This window comes from Nipponia nippon, unplaced genomic scaffold, assembly GCF_047370975.1.
Source record: "Nipponia nippon isolate SJK-2023a ecotype South Korea unplaced genomic scaffold, ASM4737097v1 scaffold_40, whole genome shotgun sequence".
NCBI lineage: Eukaryota > Metazoa > Chordata > Aves > Pelecaniformes > Threskiornithidae > Nipponia > Nipponia nippon.
The window spans coordinates 528,132-553,396 of record NW_028262359.1 but is presented as its reverse complement, the minus strand read 5'-3'; the positions used below and the strand labels follow the sequence as shown (position 1 = coordinate 553,396).

General features: G+C 43.1%; 1 protein-coding gene across 7 annotated transcripts in view; it reads left to right on the top strand.

Moving 5' to 3' along the window:
- The window catches only part of UNC13B (unc-13 homolog B), a 224,037-nt gene that overhangs the window by 190,465 nt on the left and 8,307 nt on the right, over positions 1-25,265 (top strand). For 5 of the 7 annotated variants that reach the window (XM_087777596.1, XM_087777595.1, XM_087777592.1 and 2 more), the window contains 6 exons: positions 5,851-5,939; positions 9,101-9,253; positions 11,180-11,303; positions 18,462-18,518; positions 23,048-23,128; positions 23,519-23,666. In XM_087777596.1, coding sequence (XP_087633722.1) covers positions 5,851-5,939; positions 9,101-9,253; positions 11,180-11,303; positions 18,462-18,518; positions 23,048-23,128; positions 23,519-23,666 — 652 coding nt within the window. The remainder of the gene's footprint in view (positions 1-5,850; positions 5,940-9,100; positions 9,254-11,179; positions 11,304-18,461; positions 18,519-23,047; positions 23,129-23,518; positions 23,667-25,265) is intronic. The other 2 variants (XM_087777597.1, XM_087777594.1) reach the window with 1 other exon arrangement.

The following is a 25,265-nucleotide window of genomic DNA, read 5'->3' as shown; positions in this document are numbered from 1 at the left end:
AGTGTTGTGTTAGGTGCCTGCATTATTTGCCGTCCCCAGGGGTTTCCCTCTTGGTGACTATGTAGTACTTTGCTTCTTGAGTTGAAACCTGCCAGGTCCTCTCTTTTGCTAGAGTAAAAAAGGTCTCGTCCTAGTTTGAGTAGTCCTTTTTCTGATGTAGATTGAAGCTGGCTAGTAAGTAACAATTGGTGAGACAACAGCTTTGAAAATAGAACATGTAGACAAACATACTGGTGCGGCCTCACCAGTACTGAGTACAGGGGCACCATCGCCTCCCTGGTCCTGCTGGCCATGCTGTTCCTGATACAAGCCAGGATGCCATTGGCCCTCTTGGCCACCTGAGCACACTGCTGGCTCATGTTCATCCGGCTGTCAGCCAACACCCCCAGGTCCTTTTCCTCCAGGCAGCTCTCCAGCCACTCCTCCCCAAGCCTGTAGCGTTGCATGGGGTTGTTGTGACCCAAGTGCAGGACCCAGCACTGAGCCTTGTTGAACCTCATACAGTTGGCCTTGGCCCATCGATCCAGCCTGTCCAGGGGCCTCCATGTCCTCCAGCAGATCAACACTTCCACCCAACTTGGTGTTGTCTGCAAACTTACTGAGGGTGCACTCGATCCCCTCATCCAGATCATCAATGAAGATAATTGAACAGGACCAGCCCCAACACTGAGCCCTGGGGAACACCACTCGTGACTGGCCGCCAACTGGATTTGACCCCATTCACCACCACTCTCTGGGCTCAGCCATCCAGCCAGTTTTTAACCCAGCGCAGAGTGCACTTATCCAAGCCATGAGCAGCCTGTTTCTCCAGGAGAACGCTGTGGGAGACAGTGCCAAAGGCCTTACTACAGTCCAAGCAGACAACACCCACAGCCTTCCCTTCATCCACTAAGTGGGTCACCTTGTCATAGAAGGAGATACAGTGCCTTCCTTTACGTTTTTTTTTCCCCAAATGAGGAATGGTACCTTTGCCCCCACTTCTCTTTTTCTTTTTCCAACTGTAGTACTCAGAAGGCACAAAACAGGGCAAAAATTGCCCAGCATCTCTGGGTTTAATGTGTTGACATAATGTGGTCTGTGAGCATTACTAGTCAGAAACAATAAGGACAGCAGCAGCGTTTTAGAAAGCTCTGTGTGGAGGGATTGTCTTGGGTCTGTGCTTGAGATCTCAAGGCATATATATATACACACATGCACACAAAGAAAGAAGTATCTTAAATGACTTTTAGGATTTGTAATTAATACTTTTATTTCCCTTGTGAGCTGTGTTGATCTCATGGGATCAAAACAGCTTCACTGTGGCTCAGTAGCATTCTCAGACATTCCTGAAGCATGTTTTGGAAAGACGGCGTTTATGGAGTGGCAGGTAGCATTAAAAGCATAATGAACAGTGGAATCAGGGGGTGAGTCCTGGACAGAAATTGGGTGCATGAATACCTTTTGAAACCTTTGATTCCGCTGAATCATCTCCAATACACCCACAGAATGGAGATTGTAATTTAGTTCTGTGCTAAAGTGGGCTATATAGATTCATTGCTAGTGTTTGCCTGAACTTAGCCTCATTTATTTAATTATTCATACATTAATAAAAGCTAACATGACTTGCATTTTATACCCACCTCTGCAGTTTCCCTGCAGACTTCAGCCTGCTCTGTGCACTGTCCCTGACACCAGGATAAGCCTTTCTCATTTTGCTTGAGAGAGATCGCTTTCTGCAGTCCATTATTTTGCTTAGCTTTTCATAAGTTATGAACTCATGGCACTGCAATTAAAACGTTCTGTGCATTGCCCACTGCTGAAGCCCAGATGTGCTGTGGAAGCCTAGTTTAAAACATTTCTGCCTTTTTTTTTTTTTTCCCCCCAAAGCCAAGCATGTGGGATGAGTATCAGAGACAAGCACTGCCTAGGAAACCCAAAGAATAAGCTGCTGAGTAGCAGCAGATTGTCATCATACAATTTTCATGCCTTTGGTTTCAAGCTAATCTGTTCAATTAATGCTTCAGGAAACTCTCCTCTTAATGCTCAGCCAGGGTTGGCCCACATTTTAAATCCTAAGTTAGCCACCTGCATAACGAATTGCAGGACAACTTAGAAACAGCTAAGACTTGATAGGAATGTTCTCAAAGGATTTGTGGTATCTACTGATTGCTCCTCTTTAGCATCCCACATGCCATAGCTAAGGCCACCCTAGTATTTGAGAAGCTGGCAGCTGTTTGGATTCAGTGCTCCAGGGTCCTTACTCTTGAATCCTGTAGGAAAGTGGGGAGATGCATGAAAAGTCAGTGCAAGCGAGACCATAAAGGGAGGCCGGATCTGTTGAGCTCCCTGCCTCACAGTCACCTCTGCAGAGGGGAGCTCCCAGGTGCTGGTGGAGGGAGGCAGATCAGCAGCTTCAAGCTGGAGCCAGATGAACTCTATAACTTGCATAAAGCTAAAATAGGATAGCAGGGCAAAATTCTCTAGCTGCTGATATGTCAGATCAGACCTGATCATTTCACAGGTTCTCTGGCTTTAAGGTGTGAATTGATTAACATCTTCAACCTCACAGAAGGCAAGAGTTATGTTTCTCCAGCTACAGAGAAGCCTTCCAGTTCTAGTCGCTCACGCTTCACTGGTGTGCGTAGAAACCAAAGACGATCTAATGACATCTCTTGGAAAACTTGGAAGCCCATCACAGCAAATTCTTAGACTCATGGGTTCCATTTCATCCATGAGAGAAGCAGGAGAAGATCAACCTAAAATGAAGTTCATAGCACTATGCTGTAAATGCCACCACTCAGAGTAGCAGAGAACTTGAGGTTCCAGCCCTGAATATGCTTGGATGAGACTTTGAAGCCCAGAGTCTCTGAAGTGCCAGGTCCCAAATCTTTGCAGGAAATTAACAGGGCCCTGCTTTCTTCCCTGAAATGTAAATATAGGGTTACCTCTTCCCTCTTTGCATGCACCTCAGTTTTCTGTGTCGCACATTTAGCCTCAAACACAGAACTATGGCCATGCCAGCCACTGTTTCCACTGGAACTGGAGCATTTGCTCAGAGATCAGAAGCCACCTCGCTGTGGGTGCTGTCCCGTGTTTTGCACAGAGGACTTCTCATTAGCTTTCTTCCTCTGAATCATCTCTGATACACCCACAGAATGGAGATCATAAGCCTGCTGAGATCCAGCTTCCGACAGAAATGGTCTGGATGTGACACATGGCAGCGACCCAGCTGCCTAATGCTGCTTTCTGCTTTACTCTACCAGCCAGATTTATCATGCAGTCCAAATAGCATTTCCTGCTATCGGTGATAGCTGATGTGCTTAGAATTCATTGGCTGAACATCAACAGCAAAACGTACGCTGTTTTATTTCAGCCCTGATATCAGTGCTTCTCCATGTTGGCAAAGAACAGTTTGCAGTTATACTATGTGCTACAGGGACTCTGTAGCTGATGGGTGATTTATATATGTGAAACAGCAGTATGCACCTACCGGCACCTTCCTAATGGACTTAAATCACATGCAGGTAATTCCCCAAAATTTGCTTTCAAGCCAAAGCGTGCCAGTGATGATCAGTAATGTATTATGTGGACTCCCCCTTCCATAGTAGCAGTTGCTCAGAAGACAGCAGCCTTTCTAGGATGACAGAGGACTTGGTGGATGCTGAACCAGAATGCTTACCACCAGGGCTTTGCTTCCTGAGGGTAAGGCTGCACACCTCGAAGTTAAATCTGGGCAGGTGTCTGGCCAGTTGCACCCAGAGAGCTGTGAGCTGATGTTCTGGAGGAGAGCGAGTTCCTTACCACTGATAATGGAGCTCATCCCTTTGGCAAAGCATTGCTCCAGCTGTCCCTTCTTGCAGTACAGGGGTTGCAATCAGCCTTTCTTCCACTCCCGAGAAGATCAGTTTGCAGTCAACAAGTGCAATAGCACAGAGAAGCTTAGAGGTAGTTGGTGAGCTCTCCATCTCACCTCACAGTAAAACAAATCATTAATTGCATGGTTCATGAACCAGGGCAATAAGTTTGTTGATCCTGACTACAAACATCTTCTAGACCATGCATCTGGTAGCTTAGAAAGAAGTAGAAGTAAATAGTGAGGAATAGCTGTCTTGTGCCAAATTCTTCTGGCTTTTTTTTTTTTCCATCTGGAAAAGCAGTTACTTGAAATGTTGTGATGAATTGTGAGCTGGTCCTGCCTCAAATCTACCAGAAATGGCCGAAATCAGAGGGCTGTTCAGTGCCATTAATTGTAGATAGCAAACCAGTCAGCTTGTGACTCGTTGCCCCTTTACACAGTACGAGAATGGAAGGATTAATGTAGGGGCAAGAGAAACCACCACCAACAGATGCTGGTTTTGCTTTGTTACCTACAAGGTTGGCTAGAATGACTACTGATTGGCATGACATTAGCTTCCTTCTGCCTTCATAGAGCGAGGGAGTTACAAAGGTAATAGGAATACAAGTTCACTTTAATAAAGGAAAAATAATCAGAGCTAGCAATGCCTAAATTTATAAGGCTTAAGTAATCATCATTTTCTTGGGTTTTTTTTAATTATTTTTAAAATTCTGATCCAAGAGTTTCATTAGCACAGGTTCAAATGCCTAACAGAGTCAGTTTTCCGTGCCAGCTTACAACAGGAGAATGAATGGATCAGATTCCAAATCCCCTAAGGCTTGGCTTTCTCTGACAGGAATATGAAGAGGGCTTCAGCACTGAATATAGAAATGGGAACTCCTGTCATGTTCAAATCCTGTATAGCTGCATGCATGGATATACCATAAAAATCTAAACTGATTTTTAACCACTGTACTGGCATCTGGTTCATTACATTTGTAAATAGATATTCTGCCTTAGAGGTAAGGGCTGAAGCTCTGAATGCCAAATGCAAACATTTCTGGAAGGTTTTTGTTTTACAAGCAGCTTGCCAGCCTGCATACAAAGGCAAATCTGTTTTACAAGTTACTTTTCAGAGCACATGATCCCAAAGCATTCAATGTGGTGTTATATATACACACAGGTAGGTTGCTCAGAAGTGGCTCTTTCGAGGCTGGAGGGATGACTACAGCTGGAATACAGGGCACTGTTTAATATAAAAACAGGTAGCTTTGGGCTGATAATAATGGAGCAAGCACTTTCTTACAGAATGTGCCAAGGCGTCAGCAGCATCAGTGCACTGCTTGGGGCACTTTTTTTGTTTCTTTTGTGAAGTCTCCTCTGAATAGTTGTATACAAAAAGATATCTGGCTTCATGTGGGAGTAGAGCTACCTGTGCTTGATACCCGTAGCTGAGATTATGCTTTCCAAAAGTGATCAGTTCCTGCCATGATATTGTGGCCAGATTTTCAAAATAGCTGGGTCCAGTCTTCTGAGAGAGTGGCTGGGTCAATCTTCAGTTTGAATACTGACAGCAGGGTGGGAGGTGAAATAGCATCTTTCAAGACCATGCATGGAGAAATGCACAAGTAAATAACATCCAGTCTGAAAAGCCCTGTCTCCTCCTAGACTTAGAGGAGTGAAATGACCCATGAGCCCAATGTAATGCACAGTGCTTGATGATTTCTCAGCCTGCTTACTCTGTTGGCCACAGGGAGTTCACATTCACTTCTTTCTCAACTTTACAAATATCAGGAAGGGTATCAGAGGGTATCGGAGCCTGGGGAAACCACTTGCTGCTCTTCAGGCAAATATCTTTTGATGATTTTACAGCTTCTGTAACAGCAGCAGGCACTGAAGGAGAGCATCCTAGCTGGCAGAGTAATGGTGATAGTTCACCTGGTCATTAAGAGTAGCCTCAACAGTGTGGAGCAACACTGTGAAGGACAGCAGGCTGCCCTCTGGGTTCAAGCTAAGTGCTCTTCTTTTATCCACAGTTGGATGCAGAAGCAAGTGACCATCTCAAAGAGCTCCAGGTGAAGCTGAACAATGTTTTGGATGAGCTGAGTGCAGTGTTTGGTAACAGGTGAGTATAACAAAGTCCCTGTCCTTGAAGCATTCCTTTCTTTTGTCTAATCTCATTCAGGCAGGTTAAAAAGAGAAAAGAAACTCATGTCAACTGTATTATATTTTTCTTTTTGTCATAAATTTATGGTCTTTCAAATACTGAGACCATCTAAAGAAGTGAGAAATGTTTTTAAAGTCTCTCTTTTCTATATTGCTCTGCTTAGAAATGTAACATGGAGATCTCTCAACTGTGAAATGTATTTGAATTACATAGAGTGATTTTTTTCTGTAAGTAGTGCTTGTCAGTAACAGAATTGGCTGCTCCTTTATTGCTCAGAGAGCAGTTTCCAGCTTAGCGTTTATGAAACAACATCCCTGTTAAACGTTCTCTTCTAAATGTATGAAACAGCTGACTGATTTCTGATTGTTAAATGAATATTGGAATAAGAAGGAAACGGGTTTAGAGTTTGAGATTGACTTGTTCTAATGTTGCAGTGAATGGTGTTTTCTAACATTTCAAGGGAAGGAGCTCTTTAAAGAGTAATTGATGGCAATTAAGTTTTATTGCAAATCATGTTACCATTTACCTGAGAATAAAAATGTTCTCGACTTCATAATAATTTCATAGTGAACCATAAAAGATGTCAATTAAGCAAAGTCTAGAAATACAGGGTTCCCAACTGACTTCAAAAACAACCACTTCTCATGGTAAACCCCATTCATTTCATGTTGTGATTTATAACAGGATTAACGCAGACATGAGTTGTAGTATAGCCGAAACATGGGCAAGAGGTATAAAGGAAATTCCACCAACTTGGCATCCTACAGTCTACAGATTTGCAGTACTTATGACCAAAAAATCACAGTGGGATTTGTCAGCGACTATTTGGATTTCAGCACATGGAGCTAAGTGGGGAGATAAGTGAGGAGTTCCCATTGTTGGTAATGGATGCTATAGCAAGAAATGGAGAGATTCAAACGTTAACTGAATTGAATTGATAAGGTTCATAATTAGATGGAGGATGAGAGAAAAATCATAATTAGGAGGTGGATGTTGTTATCTGAAACCTGTCTCCATGGTGTCACTGCTACAAGACAATTAGGATACAATCTTGGCATTTGCAAATATAATTTAAAGAGATTATTCAGTATCAGCATACATACCAGGGAGTGTTTTAGAGAGATGTACCAGCAAGAGATTTAGCCAGTCAGACAGCTCAGATACTTTGCTCATTCTTTAAACGGTAATAGGGAATGAAAAGCAGAGCTGCAGTTTACTGTATAAGCAGGATCTTCTAAAGGATGTAAATGTGGGAGGTAAGACAGATATCTACAATATTCTGTGCAGAGTCTGTAAACAGTTGCTCCTACAACACTGTGCACACCTGATGCTGCAGATCTTAACTTTTCTTCATCTGTGTGAGATCATTGCACCTGCTGGGAAAGCAGCATGCATCTGGAGAGCCTCACCACCTTTGCGCTGAGAGAGGATTATGTCTGGACACAGAAGCATTTTCTGCTTTAAAGGATGTCATAGAGAAAAGGAGCCTTGAAAGGTTTATACTTCACACAAGGCTACCTGCTGTTTTGTTCTTGGAGGCTTCAGGGAATTCCTGCAGGAACTGGGGAGCAGAAGGCCCTGCCTGACAGCATAGGTGAAGTTGTCTTTTAACTTGCTGCTGCCCAGGGCTCCTGTTAAGCTGTACATCTGTACAAGCTTCACTTTCAGGTGAACCTGTTGCCATAGTAACTGATTTATCATTTTTCACCAATGGTGACAATTTTGCCTCGTATTAATTTTTATCTTTTAAGGGATTCTGTTATTTTTCATCTCCTGACTGGGGATTTACAGCATCTTTGAAGCAGGGTCCTACAACTGATGCAGTATTTGGGAGAACTGTGGGGTGGGATTAGCCTGTAACAGAACAGGGACTGTCAGCAGCACAGGAACTGCTTGGTGCTATTTTATTTGATGTGACTTAGGTCTCTGGTTAAGCTGTCATTGTAGCCACAACTGGCTGCTGCAAGTGACTCTTCTAGAAATGGGGAAAGTGGAAGTGGAGGCTGCATGGAGAAAGAGCTCTGGAATTGCTCTCTGGAATTGCTCCAGTGAGAGGCAGGTTAGAAGTGAGCAAGAGGGACGGTGAGGCTGGAGGTGGCAGTGCAGGAGAGGACAGAGGTGACGGGGTGGAGAAGGAAGGTGAGAGCCATGGGGCAGAGGGGTTGTATGCTGGCACCCAACTCACAGATGTCCTAGGTAGCTCACACAGCAGAAGTTCAGGCCATTTATGCAGGTCTAAAGCTGACTTCCAAACCTGTGTTCCTGCTCTTAAATCTTTACCCTAGCTCCAAGCACTGCCTTCTCTTCCTGGTTTCAAACCTCTCTGCTGTTAGTGGATAGCTAAATGTCACTTGTAATGCCTGTTGTTAGTACCTGTTCTTTCAAATGTCAAAGCATTTTCCTTTATTCGCTGAATTGATATGTTGACAGCTCTGCTGATCTATTAATCATTTTTAACCATTGTATTATTTCATTTTGAACCTCCTGTTAGCAGTAAAAGATGGAAAAGTAACTGTGCTTTAATGGCTTGCATGTCACTTCAGTACAGTGACGCTGCTCGTTTCACAGCTGAGCCCCACATCCCATTTTGACATTTTGACCAGTGGACTGGTTTCAGTCAGTGCCTGCCTTCAGGCTGTCTCTATTATTTGAAAGACTTAGCCTATGATGGGTCATAACCGAGTTACTGCCACTGGACTGCTGGGTGCTCGGAGTTGTGCATGCATTGTGCCGTTGCTCTATGCTCTATCCCAGTCTCTGTAGTGTAACACCCTGTGTAGAAAGCAAAGATACAGCAGGGTGCTTCGAGGTAAGAGTAAGTGTTTCTTGAAATCAGGAAAGGATCATTTGTTTTTGCAAGACGAATGAACAAACTCCTCTCGAGTATGATTGTGTCTTGTGTTCATAGGTGGTAGGCTGTCTGTGGATGTTGTGCATAAGGAATTGGGTAGCGTGCCCGTTAGTAGCAAATACAGTAAGGAAACGAGCAGAAAATCTTGGGGAGAAAGAGTGTATAATTGAGTGCATGGTTTATGGACTTGCAATATTTTTCCTTATGTACTAGAACTGAGGTCTCTGCCACTGATAATCTTGGGTTTGCCTCTTTCCTATCTGTTCAGCTTTCAGGCTCGTATTGATGAGTGTGTCAAGCAAATGTCTGATATCCTCTGTCAAGTGAAAGGGACGGGAAATGTTGCTGCTAATGCCAGAAACACGGTTGCACAAGACGCAGATAATGTCCTGAGGCCACTGATGGATTTCCTGGATGGAAAGTAAGCGAGTGTTCAAATAGATGTTACACATACAGTGCATCGGATTGGGAACAGGATGGGGGAAGGAAAAATAGCTCCATGTTCTTGGATTGTTCTTGAGATGTTTGGCCTCCGAATTCTCGGGGAGAATTAATGGCTTTTCTTCCCATATCTGCCTCTCTCTCAAGCCATGGATCACCTCTTCAGCCTTCATTCAGTGCCAGAGCACACTGTCAGTTCTCCTTTCTCCCTCTGGCAATTATAGCAATCAGCAAAACATGCTGCTGATCAGGTAGTGGGAAAGACTGAGGTTGTAAATTTACTAGCTACGGTTTTTTTTCCTATACAAATTGTACTGTAGCCAATTAGCAAAGGTATTGCAAACTGTACTTACGTACTTGGTACATATACTAGTCAGTATCTCAGTCATGTTAAGCGTGTGTGTTCTAGTCATACCTGGTGCTGTTCTGACTAGAAAATAAGCTTCTGAACTATGTGACGTACATAAGCTTGATCCATTGCTTTAATTAAGTGTTGCCGTTAACACGATGCAGCATGATTCAGCTCTACAGGGACTTTTTGTGGCTAACAGTACATAATTCTCATCAGCTAAGCCTTGATCTACAAAGAGAAATAGTTTTTAATCATTGTAGAAGTTAAACTTCTTGCTGATGCACAGCAGTTCTTTATTTTGAAAGGGGTGGCCAGCAATTTTCGTAATAAATGCTGCGAGAGATATGAAGCTTTACAAGTTTAAAATACAGTTTCTTTTGTTGCTCTTTGTATTGATTGTCCCATCTTTCTTTTGGGTCATGTAGTAAGTGACTCTCTGCAGCAATAATTACATCTACAAGCCCTCTCATTCGAGTATTTTCCATGCATGCCTTCACGAATTCTGAGAAGCCACCTTCCTTTGTATCACTGGGAACTTGGTGTGCTATGGGCTTTTCGTCCAGCTGTGGAGCAAGTCAGTTTAATGATGATAATCCGAGCCTGGATTATTTTCTTTCCTCCTTTACAGAAAGAGAGTCTTTTTCAATGCTTCCTGCATCCTACCCACATCAGTCTTGTCCCTGTTCAGTTTTGTTCATTTACTGTCTAACCAGCTATGGGAAGAAGGGAAATCTGGGAGATGTTATACAATGTAGAAGAGTCGGCTATCGCCTGTGCACCACTGCTGGCTGCAGAGTTCCTGTTTTGTAGCTCTGCTGGTGTGATCAGTAAATGCCAAAGTCCAATGATAATTTTGAAGAAGAATCTAACATTTCTTGGCCTTTTTGATAGCCTGTACAATAATAAAGGAGGAATAAATAGGGAGATAAAGCAGAACTTCTTTATGTAAAAGGGGATTAACATATGGCAGGTGATTAGTGGTGAATGCAAGTGCAACAAAATACAGAGGAGTCCAAGAAATGCTTTGAGGTGGTTATAGAGGTGGAAGATTTAGAGACTTCAGCATCTATCAGAAGCTGTGCAGGAACTTCTGCATAACAGTCTGGGATGCATCAATTTAGGTATTCAACAAAAATCGTTATACCCCTTGAAGTTTAAAACCTATTATTCTATATTTGTTTGTAATTTTTTCCTATATATTCTGTAAACCTCATACATTAGGAAGTATCTTCTTAAAGGGAACAAGTTCAATGGTACCTGCTCTTATTTAGACTATTCCCAACCACCATAACTTCGTGATACCTTCTGTAATCCCCAGGTCAATAAATAGAAATTATTAAGATGAGAAATGTCAATAATCCATTTTGCCCAAAGGTCTTTAGTGCTAGAACTCCGAGGGCAGGCTGTACATTATGAAAAGGGAAGATTTTTGCCCTTAAAGCAATCATTATGACAGACTGCTTTGGATGGGGCACTGATTCTTCCATACACATCTCCTTTTTCCTTGTAAATTGCATTCTTTGAACTTACTCAGTTCTTGCTCTCTCCCTGCAGCCTGACACTGTTTGCGACTGTGTGTGAAAAGACAGTGTTGAAACGGGTGCTGAAAGAGCTCTGGAGGGTGGTAATGAATACCATGGAGAAGCTGATTGTGCTGCCTCCTCTTACAGACCATACGGTAAAGCATTTTCTCCTTCCTGACTCACAGCATAAAGTGTTGCCATTGCCTGCATAACTCCTCTCCTTGACGTAATGAGTCATGTGTCCAGGTAAATTTCTCTGCATGTAGCCTGCTTGAGGATGGAAAAATATGTCTGTAACCTAGTAAAGTAAGAGAACAGCTCTATTTATAGTAGGATTGCAAGATACAGAGCACACTCTAGATAAAAACCAATTCAAAATCCATGATCCAAAAGGAGTTGCCATCAAGTATATCAAATCGCACTGGTTAGGGATTTGCAGTCCTTTAAAGAAAGTTGTGTATATGGGATTATTGGGCAGTTACTATTGTCTTTGTGGCATTAGATCAACACCTGTAAATACTTTCGCCTTATTATTGTCATCTGTTACTCAGGTGTCTCTCTGTATAGATGGGGTTAATTTGCGCTTGCTTTTTAATGACACCACCCCCCTGTTTTATCCCCTAGAAGGCTTTAGCATCAGTATGGGCTGACAGGATTTCTGTGTCTCTGATGCTGAGGACTTGGAAGCATGTCCAGATAGTTTGCCTTCAAAGGCCGTCTTTTATATAATTGTTCAGCTGTGTGGACATGCTGGATGAATGTGTGTCATGAATACAGTGATGTTTTTAACAATGGAAGATTAACCTCTTCCCCAATTTTGAGAAACCACAGAAACTGATTAAATGTCAGTCACGCGTGCCCAGCTGCTCTGGAGGATGACACTCAGTTGGAGGCAGTGTGAAGTTTGGGCTATAACCTCATTATTTGGAGATGATCCAGAACTTCTTTTCATCTCTATGTTGGAGTAAACTTGTGGTCTGTGGCTAATTTATGCTGATTTTTTTTTTTTCCCCAGTAGTGAGTAGAGCAATAGTGGTTTTCACTGTTCAGCAGTTGCCTACATATTTTGAGTGGACATCTTGGGTTGCAGTGTCTAGAGAAGTGGCACAAACCTGCATCTTGCACTAGGTGTTTCTTGCTCTGAGAGGGAAGGCCTTTGCTTCTGGCCTTGATGATGACAACTTGAAACAAAACCGCTGAGATGCAGCGTGCTGTCGTACCTGCTAAGCATAAAATTAGCATGAGGTGTAAATTTGCTAAAGACTGCTTGCTTTGAGCTTGGATTTGGAATAATCATTTCTGCTTGCCTTTTTTATTTACAAAGGAGAGGAAACATATCTAAATTTAAGAGGATGAAATTTCTTTCCCTCTATTGAATTGCTTTAAAAAGGAGTCTTTGGGGACAGGTGCTAAAATCATCATGTAAGAGCAGCATTAACATGACCCCTTCAGAATGGAAGCAGTGAAATCAAGGGCCTCAGAGGGAACCAGGGAGGAGCTGCTTGAGCTTTACACTTGTTAGTTTTGAATTTTAAAGGCAGAGTAGGAGAGTGATTCAGTGCTTGTATTATGAAGAAGGCAATAACTGTGATCAGCCAATCCTTCCAACCTGCAGGATGTTGCTATAAGCCACTTCGAGGTTGGTTTTTTTTTTTTTTTTTTTTTTTACAAAGAGTTCTTGTTGCCATCACTTCAGTTTCAAATTGAGAAGCTTTTTGTGTAATGAAGCGCATCCTCAGTTTTCTGAGATAATGCAAAATGTTCATAGCTGGAGTTTTAGATGTCTGATCAACTGTATCGTTCTGAGGAGGCAGAACTAGTCCAAACTGGAAGAGAGTGTTTCAGAAAGGCGGTTGTGGACAATGAAATAATTAAAATGGCCTTGTCTGCAGTCCTTGAGCCTGTGGTGAGGCTAGATGGGCCACAGGGACAAAGAGCTGCTTCCACTGTGCCCGGGGACAGAGTGATTTATTGTCACCACCAGATTTTCATCATCCTAGTAGTGAAGCGTGGCAGGGCAAGGCAAGGCAAAACTCAGGGTTGGTAGTGTGGGCAGAAGCAGTACTTTCTCTTTGCTATTCTGGTTCTCCGCCATGCACCTCTTATCTAATTTTGCTTTCTCTTAAAAGAAAGAGCGTCAGACTCAGAAATAGCCCCAGGCACTGTAACTCTCTGTCCTCCCTGCCCTCAGCAATAGAAAGTCCCCGTGCTGTCTCTTCATGTTTGAAGGACCACTGGATGAGGGTTTCCCTCTTAAAACTCCTCTGCATCCCTTAAGAAGTAGGGGATATTCATGGTAGAAGAGAGTCCCTTTTATGGAATATTTTCTCTCCTTTCTGTGAAATTGCTAGAGGTGCAAAAGTGTTTTTGATGGCGGTCATGGCAAGCATACTTGGGTAGAAGGTTCTCGACACGCTGCAGTGTGTCTCACTTGTTGCTTGCATGGCTCTGTCACTGCACAGTGCTTTAATGCATGTTACTCTCCAGACCAATCTATTCCACTTAAATGAGCTCAGCCTGTATTACACAGGGAAGAAAATCTGAGCTCTGCTCTTCCATTCTCTGCTGCTTCTGGCAGATTTTTTGTGGGGTGGGGCTCAGGTGAGAAAGCAGGCAGCCACTGCCTGTGAAAGATGCAGTGGGGACGGGGCAGTTTTACAGCCTCCCACTCTGACAATCCGAGCTTCGGGTGCCTTAACGACTTTCAGATGACTGCCTTCTACCTCTCTGAGCATTGACTGCCCCTGGATTGTGAGATTAATAGCAACATGATCTCCAGTAACTCCCCGAGCAGTTCACACCTCGCTAGTTTTACGTAAAGATCAACATTTAATTGAACACTCTCTGTCTTGGATGAGTGGATGTGCAAACACAGCTCTCTGGGAATCCTTAGTTTGGGGTTCAGTGCACAACGCTTGGGGATATTAATGGATTAGTTATACATTTCTTTCTCCGTCACTGCTTAGGACGGAACTACAGCATGCCATCAGTGACTAGTCAGGTCAATGAAAAGTTGCTTAATTTACACACAGGTGATTCCTCTGGAGCCTCTCCTTTATTTGCTTCACACGGTACGATGGAGCCATTCACATGAGGCTCCATTTAGTCTTGCTCGTGCTGTGCTTTTTTTCTGCTCATCAGACTTCTCTTCAGTAAATGAGAATGTGATCCAGCATAAGAACAAAATTTTCTTTAAGCTGCGGGCAGATTTTTTATGTGACTTCCAAATTGGCTGTTCTTCAGGCTCGCCTGCAAGCAGCACTGCTCCAGAGCTATTCTGTGGTGGAGGAGAGTGTGGCTTGAAGAGGTTTTCTGAAACCTTTCTTAACTTGTGTTAGTTTAAATGAATCCTCTGCCTTGTGCTAGCTAGGAGCAAAAAAGTCCAAGGCTGCCTCTTTGATGAGGAGAAAAAGCTTTCTTAGCCTTGAATGAAATGATGGTCTGTGAAGCGCACATGCCCAGATCTCTGTACCGACAGGTAATTAGTCTCCCTTTTTCATCCCCACTTTTAAGCCTATTTTCTCAATGTTTAATACACCACAACAGCTAAAAAAAGGTCTTAATTTTTAATGGGTGGTAGCAAACATTGCTTGATGGTAAAGTTTTTGAATGAACTTAAATGCTGCAAATAAATGATCAGATCTCATTGTTGTTGAATGTAGGAATTAAAAAAATCTGCGAAAGGAATGTACAATACCAGATGAAACTTCCTTACACTGGTATGACTCAGAAAAATAAGCCTGAGTAATAATACGTTTTCCAAAAAAGGACTGGAATTCAAAAGACTTGCAGTAGGCTTTTGTTTCCTAACGTTGTCAACTGAGCCGTAGGACAGTTAAGTTGTGAGAGTTTGAGCTTCTTGGAATATAAATCAGTGCAGTTCTGTTGGCTTCTAGCAATTAGACTTGAGTCAGCTGATGATCCTTCTCTGAATGCTTTCACTGAGGGGAAAAAACCAGACCATTAACAAGAAATTTAAAATCTTTGTGTTGTGGACTATAGATGTCTTTCATGTTTCCAAAAGGTTTGGCAAGGTAAAACTAATTTCATGGGAAGAACCAGGAAAACCAGCACTAGGGCCTGTCCCCTTTCCAGCTATGTTTGCCACAGAGCCAGGCAGAAACAGTTCATAATAAGGACTTAATTTTTCCTCATGTTCCATCCTTGACGTTGTAATCAATTCCATTGTGGGCAGCTTTTCTCAAAACTACCTGATACTTAAGTTTAGTTGTTTTCATTCCCTAGAGGCGCACCTGGGATAAGTGCTGTCTGTAAAGCTTTGTGATATGTTTTCCATGAATAAATAACTTTTCTGAGGACGTACAGCATCTTGTTTACGAGAATGCCGTTTGGCAGAGGAAGGAGCTGTCAGATTTTCATTAGATGTTACCAGCATTGATGACAAACTCAATGAAACAGTAAAATAACTTCTCCTTGCAAACACATTGACAGAGATTGGCACTGATTGATGAGGTTTTCTTAGCGGGCAAGAACTGAGGAGTAGTTATCTGAGCAGCTTTGTTCCTTGAAGCATATCAAGTCACTGGGTATTGCTCAGTGTTACCACCCTGCCCTGCTTAGAAGCCTGCGGCAGGGAGACTACGTGCCTAGGCTAGTTAATGCTGCTGTTCAAATTTATATTAAAAAAAAAAAAAAAGTGTCCGATGAAGGTTGAAAATACTGGATCAATAAATGTTAATGTTACTGTGTTTTGAGACTGCTCACTTAACTTTTTCAAAATTCAGGTTATAAAAATGTTGGTTTTTTTTTTTTTTTTCTGCTTGGTCAACAGGCATGAAAACCTTGAGTTTTAAGACCCATAAGTCAAACAAACTTCCTGACCAATCATACAGAACAGCAGGCACATCTGTTGGATACCAGAGCGCAGGCTGAAGCCGTGTTCCTTGGTGGATTGTTTGGTGTGGCCTACAGGGAAATCTCTGTGTTGCTCCTGGTGTGCAGTCATGTTCAACCTTGCTTGCTGGAATTACAGAGAATTTTGTACTCTTCCAGTTTAAAGAGTTGTACTCTTAACACTGCACATTAGATACTGGCAGCAAGTGAAACTCCCAGTCTCATTTCAGAAGCTTTCCTTTATGGATGCATTGACCTTGCCTGCACTTTCTTCCCCCTTCCCCCTAGAGTTGTGAATTTAATCAAGTATCAACAGCTTCTGTTTAGCTACGGAGTCAATAATGTTCATTCTGTATTGATTTGTATTCACCAAACAAAAGGCTGAGGAACAGTGAGGGTTAGGTGATGGTTATGGACAGAGCAAATCAAGAGGTTGTCTGTGATTTCAGGTCAGACAGTCTTTCAGCCTGAAGAAATTTCCAAAGCTGGCAAAACTAAAGAAGAAGTATCTCATGTAAAAATTCTCTTCTGGACTGCTGTTGTAATAGGCAGAGAGTGTCCAGCGTCCCTAGAGCGGGTCTCAGTCTTTCCAGTGTTACAGCTGTAAACTGTTTGCCTGCTTTCCTTCTGTAAAAGGGTACCTGCTACCTCTGGCAAAAAGTATAAAGACACTTTTTTGCTGATGTTAACTTTAATCCTAAAAAAACCCAAAACCAAACCAAACCAAAAAAAAAACCAACACCAAAAAACCACCAAAACCCCACAATTCCAACAATGATCTTTGCAGTAGAACCCAGTTCCCAGAGTTTCCTCTGCAAATGCATGTATGGAGTAGGTCCTGCTCCGCAGAGTACTGACTTGAAAGGCAACAAATAAACAAACACCAAAGAAGGCAGCAAAGAAAACAAACTGAGTGGCATAGGCAGGGGCAAAGGGCAATATAATAATCCTGTTTTTATATCTTGTTTTGTTACAGTTTGAGGGATTTTGTGGCAGGGATTGGTCACGGCAGTTGTGGCTAAGTGGGAGGGTGAAAGACTGTTGAGATGAGAAAGGGTAGTAAAGGAGAGGGAATGAGGGCTGTGGAAAGGAGAATTTGATTTACTGGAGACTTTTGGGGAAATGTGGTCGTCATGGAGCCAGCCGTCCCCAAAGAAGATGAGCTTCATCTTCTCCCAAGTTTTTTCCTTAGCAAAAAGACCCTACTGGGAAGTGCCACCCACCAGTGTCTGTCCCAGGAAGCTTATTTCAGGCATTCAGCTGGGACATCCCCCAGGCACTTCTCAACTGATACCTGTGGTGACGTTTACTCATACTTTTAATGCTTGCCTCTAATAATCGATTACAAGCGAGGAGAGCCAAAGATCATCTTTAAGAGGGCAGCTCTCCTGACATACCTAAGGCATTCCTGAGAGAGATAGCAGAGGGGAGGTTTAGGAAAGAGGGGTCACCTGTAGCTTTGGCTTGGTCCTAAAGCCCAAATCTGACTAGCCTAAGAGGGCTGAAGTGGAGGGCAAAGTTTCATGGCCCGATAGATGCGCAGTTCATAGCCATAATTACAGTAGGCTGGGGTTTTATTCCAAGTGGATTAATAGGCAGTTGTGACTTTTTTAAAGAGAAAAAAGTGAGATTAGATGAACGAAAAGGAGTGAAGTGGAAGAAAAGAAATTCCAGCACAGCACATAAAGCATCTCTGGGAGAAGAGGCTGGAGAATTGTTGTTTGCTTTTGGCTTTCTCATGAAATGTTGGACTTAACTCCCCAGGCAAAAGGAATATTACACAACAGAGAAATGCTGTGGTGGGGAAAAGGAAAAATATCTTTGTTGTTTCTTCATTGGTCGTACAGCATCAGTAACCCACAGTGGGGGAAGAAGAGCCATTGCCAAGCTTTTGACATGTAAAGGCGATGCTGTAGTATTCACTGGACTTTGTCTGCCAATCTCTCACACGAAAACTGCTCAGATACAGTTTTGTTTCTGATCTGATGTATGCTTGCCCCAGCCCCATGGACTGGGCTCTACTCCTCTAGAGAGATTGTCATCAGTTGTGCAATCTTTTGCTTTGGCTGGTCTTATGCAGTCTTCATGTGTATTTAGACTTGACTTGAAATCTAGAGGAGCACTTGCAGACGAAACCAGTGTACTGCCTTCACCGCCAGCCTGTGCAATCCATTTGAAGGTGAATCCTGTTTAAACGTGTGGCAGCTGTAAGCAAGAGTGAACCAGTTAGCAGAATATTGTGCTCCGAAGTAGCTTTTGATGTGGTATGCATGGAAATGCCAGGTTTTATACTAGGTAGTAAACTGGCAAGGAGTCAAGTTGTTGTGGCTGGCCTTGGGGTGGTTATGTAAAGTTCTGGCTGTGAACTGACTTGACTTGCTCTGAGGAAAAACATGTAAAGCTTATTTATAACCCTTTTTTCCCCCCCTCCTTTCTTTTCTAACTTCTTGCAATCATAGGGCACACAGTTGATTTTCAGTGCTGCTAAGGAACTGGGACACTTGTCAAAGTTGAAGGTATTGTTCTGCATGGCTTGTGTTAGTGTCCATGTGTGTAAGCATGGAAGTGTAGTAGTGCATAGCATGTCTTGTGCTTCCAGTGGTTTGTCACTGAATGCAATTGCAGAGAAATGCTTTTAAATGCATTGAATGTGCTTTTAAATGCATTCTGGTAACATTAGTATTGTGTTTAACTGTTAAATTTTATTGTGGGTTTAATCATCAAAGTAGTTTCTCTCTTCTGTAGATACAGTGATGGGTTTGGTGTATCAAATTAAAATGAAAAACATGGAGTTCTCAATATCTGGCCAGTTGCTTTGTATCCCCATGTATAAAAGGGAGTCCCTTATGTGATCCTGATAATGAGATCTTGGTCAGAAAGATGATTGTGCTAGCTATTGATGAATTATATGAACTGTTACAAAAATAACTTGCTTATGGAAGAGAGCCTGTGTCTGTAAATTCCTTCTGCGTGGGCTCTCTTTACAGGCAAGCTGGCATTTAGCATGAAGGCTATGTTGATGTGTTTTGACAGTGCATGACGTGACAGTGCATGACATGAGCATTTCTAAGTGCACACCACCTCATCAGAAGCCAATCGAGCATAAATTCACTGGTCACGACAGGAATGGTACAAAAATAATGACGCCTTACAACATTCAAATTGCACTATGTTGTGGTATGACTTGTGCTACAAAACAGGTATTGTGCAAGAGGAGGTCTAAATCTGAAGTGTCAGTGCACAAACTGTGCAGCAAGGGAGATGGAGCTGAACGTGAACTCTGTCTTAGAGCGTGATCAGGGAAATCTTCCCACAGCAAAGGGCATTCTCCAAAGTGATTAGTGCAATTTCAAAATCCGTTTGTCTTTTCCCATATTTTTTTTTTTTTTTTTTTTGTCTTGAGCACTTATTACAGTTGCCTTTACACGACCATCTATTTCCCTTGCCTAGCAGACACATTTTACATATGCATGTTTATGAGCCAGGACAGTACACAGTTCATTTAAGGTAGTGCTTATTAGCAATCCTAGTAAGTGATCTGGACGTGCAGGTGTGTCATTAGATGCACATGCTTTTCTCCGGTTGCATTTTGAGGCGGTTACATAGCAGTTAACAGTGACATAACATAAACCGTCAAGTAGTTTCCCAGGGGAATAGTTGTCACTCCCACAGCCAGGCTGTCCTCCCTGGTGATGTGGTGGCCTCCGAGGATCGCACTACCTCCGCTGCTTCCTGCACTTAGGATGCTCTGTGTCACTTCCATGGGAGAAATGGGGAGAGAGGAGCCTTGTAGCCAGCCTGGGAGAGTGGGAGCTGGACCACAGCCTCCAGACGTGACTCCCTTTTCCTGTGAGTATCCCCTTCCCCTTTCAAAAACACCAGCAAGAACCCAGCATTTGGAGGAAGAGAAGACATCCCTGCCTTCTACGTGCACTCCTAGTGTCAAAGGGGGAGAGCTCTGAATTTGCTCTGTTTCTTCTCCTGGGTCACAAGGACAAGTTTGTTCACAGACGACTGTGAGTTCCTGTGGCTTGCTTGCATTCTTGGGCATAGCCAATGATGTTCACTGTTATGTTTTAATTCTTCCATATTTTCTCAGTATTGGAATTTCTTAATATATACAAGGTGCCTTTTGCCAAGGAATGAGTTGGAAGCTTTGCTGGTTTCCATTCGCACTGAAGGCCAGATGAAGGCCATCCTTCAGCAGCAGCCTGTCTTAAGTTCAGTTACTGTAAAGCTTAACTTTGGTAACTCTGGACTGCATTTTTAGAAATGCATGTAATCATGCAAATCAGGCAAGCCCTGGTGTGTGTTCAAGCCTTTATTTGCATATCCACACATAGGAGGACAGCAGCACAGGTACACAGGATTTTATATGTGGCAATAGAGCCGTACACAAGTGTGAAAGCACTCTACCACCTGAATTCTGGACACTTCTAGTTCAGACAGATGATGTAAACAAGCATTGCATCCAGAAATTTCCAGAAGGCTAAAGGTGTTACAAGAGTGTAAATCATTTGGGTCTGTGTAAGCATTGTGGATATTTTTTTTTGTGCTTTTGTTTTTGCAGGGACATACAAGCTAACAGGGAAGGCATGAGTAAATGGCTCTTCAGAGCCCCTCTCCTGTGTATTTTGCAGTTCCACTAAAAGCCTGGGAAAATTATGGGATGGATTTTAAGCTTTATTTGTTTTAAACAGATCAGGGGGAACAGAGCCCTAGTGAATCAGATAACTCAGCTGAAAACTGAGACTGACAGACCTGACAAGTACAGGCTCTCATCCTGATGACAAATCAATTTCACAGTGTATTTTAAAATGCTCGGAAAACTGACCATAAACCTGGTACCTTGGTGCCACGTATCTGCCTCCCATTTAATATCAAACTCTTTCTGCTCAGTTTGCTTAATAGCCAGCAGCTGGAGCAGGGAGCAGCAGCCTCCTCTCCCTTGCCCTCCCTCCAGGTAAGCTGCCGAGCTCTGACTGCAGAGGTTCTTCTGAGAGCACCTGTGGAGAGTATATGGATGAGGCTGTGACACCGGGAAAAAATGTTTTAAATTTTTTTTTTTTTTTTTTTTACGACTTCTGCTTGAAGTTGCATAATTATTTGATTTTTTTGTGGCTTACTCCTGGCTGGCAATCTGGGAAGTGCAGGGTAGCACACTGTGCAGTCCTTTATAGGAACAGTGTGCGATTTGCAGAGGGCAGGTATGCAGGGGAATGACAGTCGTGGGCTCCTCTGTATGTAGGTGCAAGCATTACCAGTCCAGTCACTGGGTTATTTTTACATAATGCGATGAAGTAAATGGCACTGGGAAATTCTCTTTGAAAGCAGTAATGTGTTGCTGTGCAATGACAGCATGGGCAATGGCGGGGTGACCGCTCAGAGCGGTGCTGAATGATGTCTTTAGGTGTTTAAAAGAAAAATGCTGACCACCTGGTTCCTGTTGCAGCGTGGGGAATCTGGCAGGCAGGCCTAGAAAGTCATTTCAACAGGCATGAAAGTCACTCTGCCTTGGGGACACAGCTACCCTGACTAAATTGGCCTCTCCCATGAACGTGGCCTTGGGCTCTGGCTGATTGTGCACTTAATCTGACTGCAGAGAAAGAATGTTTTACCCTCTGTGTACTGAAGTGTGAAGCCACATCATCTGCAATTGAATTACTCCCAGCTCATGAAGAAGAGGAGGGAGGAGAGCTATTGCTCCCCTAAGGACAGCTTGTCACAACAGAAGATGTGTTGTAGCTTACAGACTACTGTGCCACTGCACATAGCTCCCCAGACCTGTGGGGGGGAAAGAGGCATGTTGAAGCATGTCTCTAGTACTCAAGAAAGCATGGTGCAAACTTGCCTGAGGTACTGCTGACTTGAGAGGCATCTTCTGTACCATTCAACGCAGCACTGTGCAAAGGTGCTAGCTAGATGTCTGTGAGAAGCGTGGCAAACACCTAGCACTGCACCTAGACTGCAGTGAGCCCCTTCTCCATCTGGCAGGAGATGGATCGTGGTGGATAATGAATGGGAACAGCACCAGGCAATGTGAAGAATCACCAGACTGCAAGAGAGCCAGAAGGTTTATCGGCATGAAATGCACACACAATGCCACACACTAGGCATGCTTTACTCAAAGACAATTTAGTAGACGTGTCTCCTGGAAAGTGTCTCTTATCAGAGGCTATGACATGTTTAAGGTAGGGATATGTAGCCTTTGCCTGATTTGCCTGCATCTTTCTCATGAATGCTTCAGCACCCAGGCTGCAGCCAGCTGGCCTGACCCTCCAGCAGCTCAGTTAGAATTTGGGTTTGTGCAAAGCTTTCGCTTCCTAAAACGTGCTGTTTTTCCCTGGGAGCTAGACTAAGCAACAGAGAGAAAGAGCTTAGTGAAATACCAAAGGATGGCACATCCTTGTAGTCAGGCAGGAGTCTAACAGGGATATGCGCCCACTGCAGGAAAGGGAATCCCTTCCTAAGGGATTCTTGGCTCTTTGCTATTTGAGATGGTGGGTCTTAATGGGAACAACTTCTTTTAGCAAAGGTATTTTCTAGAACATGTTGCTTGCTTGTTTGTTTTTCTTCCTCTACACCAACAATACAATGAATTAGTGACCTTTGTAGATGGAATAATTTTTAAAAGTCCACAACCAACGTCTGACAACTTTGCCCAGTATCTGGTTCTCAGAATTCCTTGATTTAGGTGGTGTCTTGAGAGTTTTGTCGTGGCTGCTCTAGAATGACAGGGGTAACAAGCAGACTCCTGTTTGGGTTTTCTGAGAGACAAACTGTGATTTTAAATTGTCACTTACCTCTATCCTGTTCCTTTCCTTATTTCTCTCTTCTGTGCCTGCAAGAAACAGAGAAAGTGGGTTTATTTTCATGTTAAGCTGTAATAAATGACTCTAAGAGACTCTATTAAGTGTTCCTTAAACAGATGAATTAATGTTCTGTCCATGCAGCCACAGCATGAATCCAGAGAAAGAGGTGATACTTGGGACTCCTTTTCCTTTAGTCTCTGACAGCATACTGATACCAAATGGTTGTTTTGCAGGATCATATGGTGAGAGAAGAAACTAGGAGTCTCACTCCAAAGCAGTGTGCTGTTTTGGATCTGGCACTGGATACTATCAAAGTAAGTGATTCCATTTCTGTCTCTGTCGTCCCCTTGCTCCATCCCCAAATACTATTTGGGTGGATAGTGCCTGTCCCAGTTCAGGTGATGGCAGGAGTCTGTCGCTGCTGTTAACAGCAATAATGGTACTAAGTGATGATGTTTGTGTAAACCTGAATAGGCTCAGGTGACTGGCATGTGCTGGGAGCCAGTATATTTATATTTAAGTGCTTTGGAAGAGGAAAGCCCTGAGCAGTCGGTATCAGTTGGTCTAAGAGCTGGATTTCCAGTACAGAAGCTGTTTTGTGAATTTTCCCAGCTCTTTCCCATCCGCATGCACAATACCGTGTAAATGTTGGTTGCTGGTTGCAATTCTTCCTCAGTATTTTTCCTCTTTCTTTTTACTCTTAGCAATATTTCCATGCTGGTGGGAACGGTCTGAAGAAAACCTTCTTGGAGAAGAGTCCAGACCTGCAGTCACTTCGATATGCTCTCTCTCTCTACACTCAGACCACAGACACTCTCATAAAAACCTTTGTCCAGACTCAGACAGCTCAGGGTAAGACTCTTCTGTGTTGTTGGCAAACTTCAATGGAGCTATGTGCTCTGCTTGTAATTGCTCTGTCTTGTACTGCCAGTTTGTAGAGTGGTTTTGGCAGTAACGTTTCTGGAAACTTGACAGTTCACAGCTTTTGCAACTGGGAAGGAGAGAAAGGGGGTTATTTCCCACTCAACAACTACATTTTGAAAGAGCAGCAATACGTGAAACATAAGTCCTGGGGTGTTTGTGGTCTTTTTTTCTGCAGTCCTCATTTAACAGTCACGTTCCATGAATTAAAGTGGGTGCGTGACTTAGAAGAAGTGAAATTTGAAGTTATTGTACTGAGACTTAGACGGTGGTGAGAGAGACCATTTCAGCAAGACACCACGCAGGAACTAGTCAGTGCCTGTGTCACAGGCCAGCTGCCAGCAGCCCGTGGAGGGCTGACTAAGGCTGATTGACAGCAATGTGGTGAGTCAGGGAGCTACACGCTGCCTGTAAAGGGAAAAGTCTCTCAAGAGAGTAAGAAAAACACTGTTTTGTCTGCAGCCAGTACAGGGTATCTGTGAGCGAGATGATTACAAATCACTAGAACGTATTAGTAAGCTGCTGGGATGCATCACTGGAGTTCTTTGGTAGCTCTCTGGGAAGGCACGGTGGTAGTGCTATTTCATTGATGTGGAAGGGGTAAACAGTTAATTGTCTCTATCTTTTATTGCTTCCCTGTAAACATCTCCAGATTGTTGTACAGAATAATTTGGTTTATAGTCAGGGACCTTCACTGGCTCACTATGAATCTCACTAATCTCAGGAAGAGGAGACAGATGCTATTAGAGGTTATGTCGAAACCGATGTTTTAAGTTTTCAGGCTGTTTAAATACACGCCTTGGCATTGGGCAACTACATCTCAGCAGCAAAAATCGTACAACTCCATTGGTGTGTCTTTCTGCCAGCTTTTTGCCTGGGGTCCTTTTTCCTTTAACCTTTCCAAGCCTCTGAGAGCTGGAAACCCCACAGACTGTACTAACTCTGTCAGCATACTATCACACCAAGCCCTGAAATGAAGGGGAAAGCATTCCCTAGCCAACACGTTTTTCTCTCGTATGCAAGTGAGACTGCTTGATACTGGTGTTCCCCAGCCAGTGGAGAAAGTACTGAGAATTCTTGAGCAGAACAAGGTTTGTTTTTAAAGTGAAAAGTGTGAAAAGTTATAGTTTTGGGGGATTGAATCATCTCTGCCTTTCGCAGCACGATATATCCTTGCTTAGGTTGAAATATACTAGATTAAAACACTGAAGTGAACTAAAGAGTCGGTATGTGCATTTGAGAGAAGGGTCCTGTTGCTGTGTCCCAACAGAGCAATGATGACATCCAGTGGCCAGACAGGTCAAAGACTGCTACATCCACAAGGGACTCTGGAACTTAGCTGTTGCCATTAGAGTTACACAGACACTTTATAACCAGGAACTTGTGTGCACAGTGTGTTTTTAATCTTCGCTGCTCTATGGCAAATGTTTCCCATTATATATCCAGACCATGAATTGAAGCTTGTTTTTTATGTGGATCCTGTTATGTTGTCGTGATGAGCCAAGATTTAAGGATGTGTGTAGCACAGCT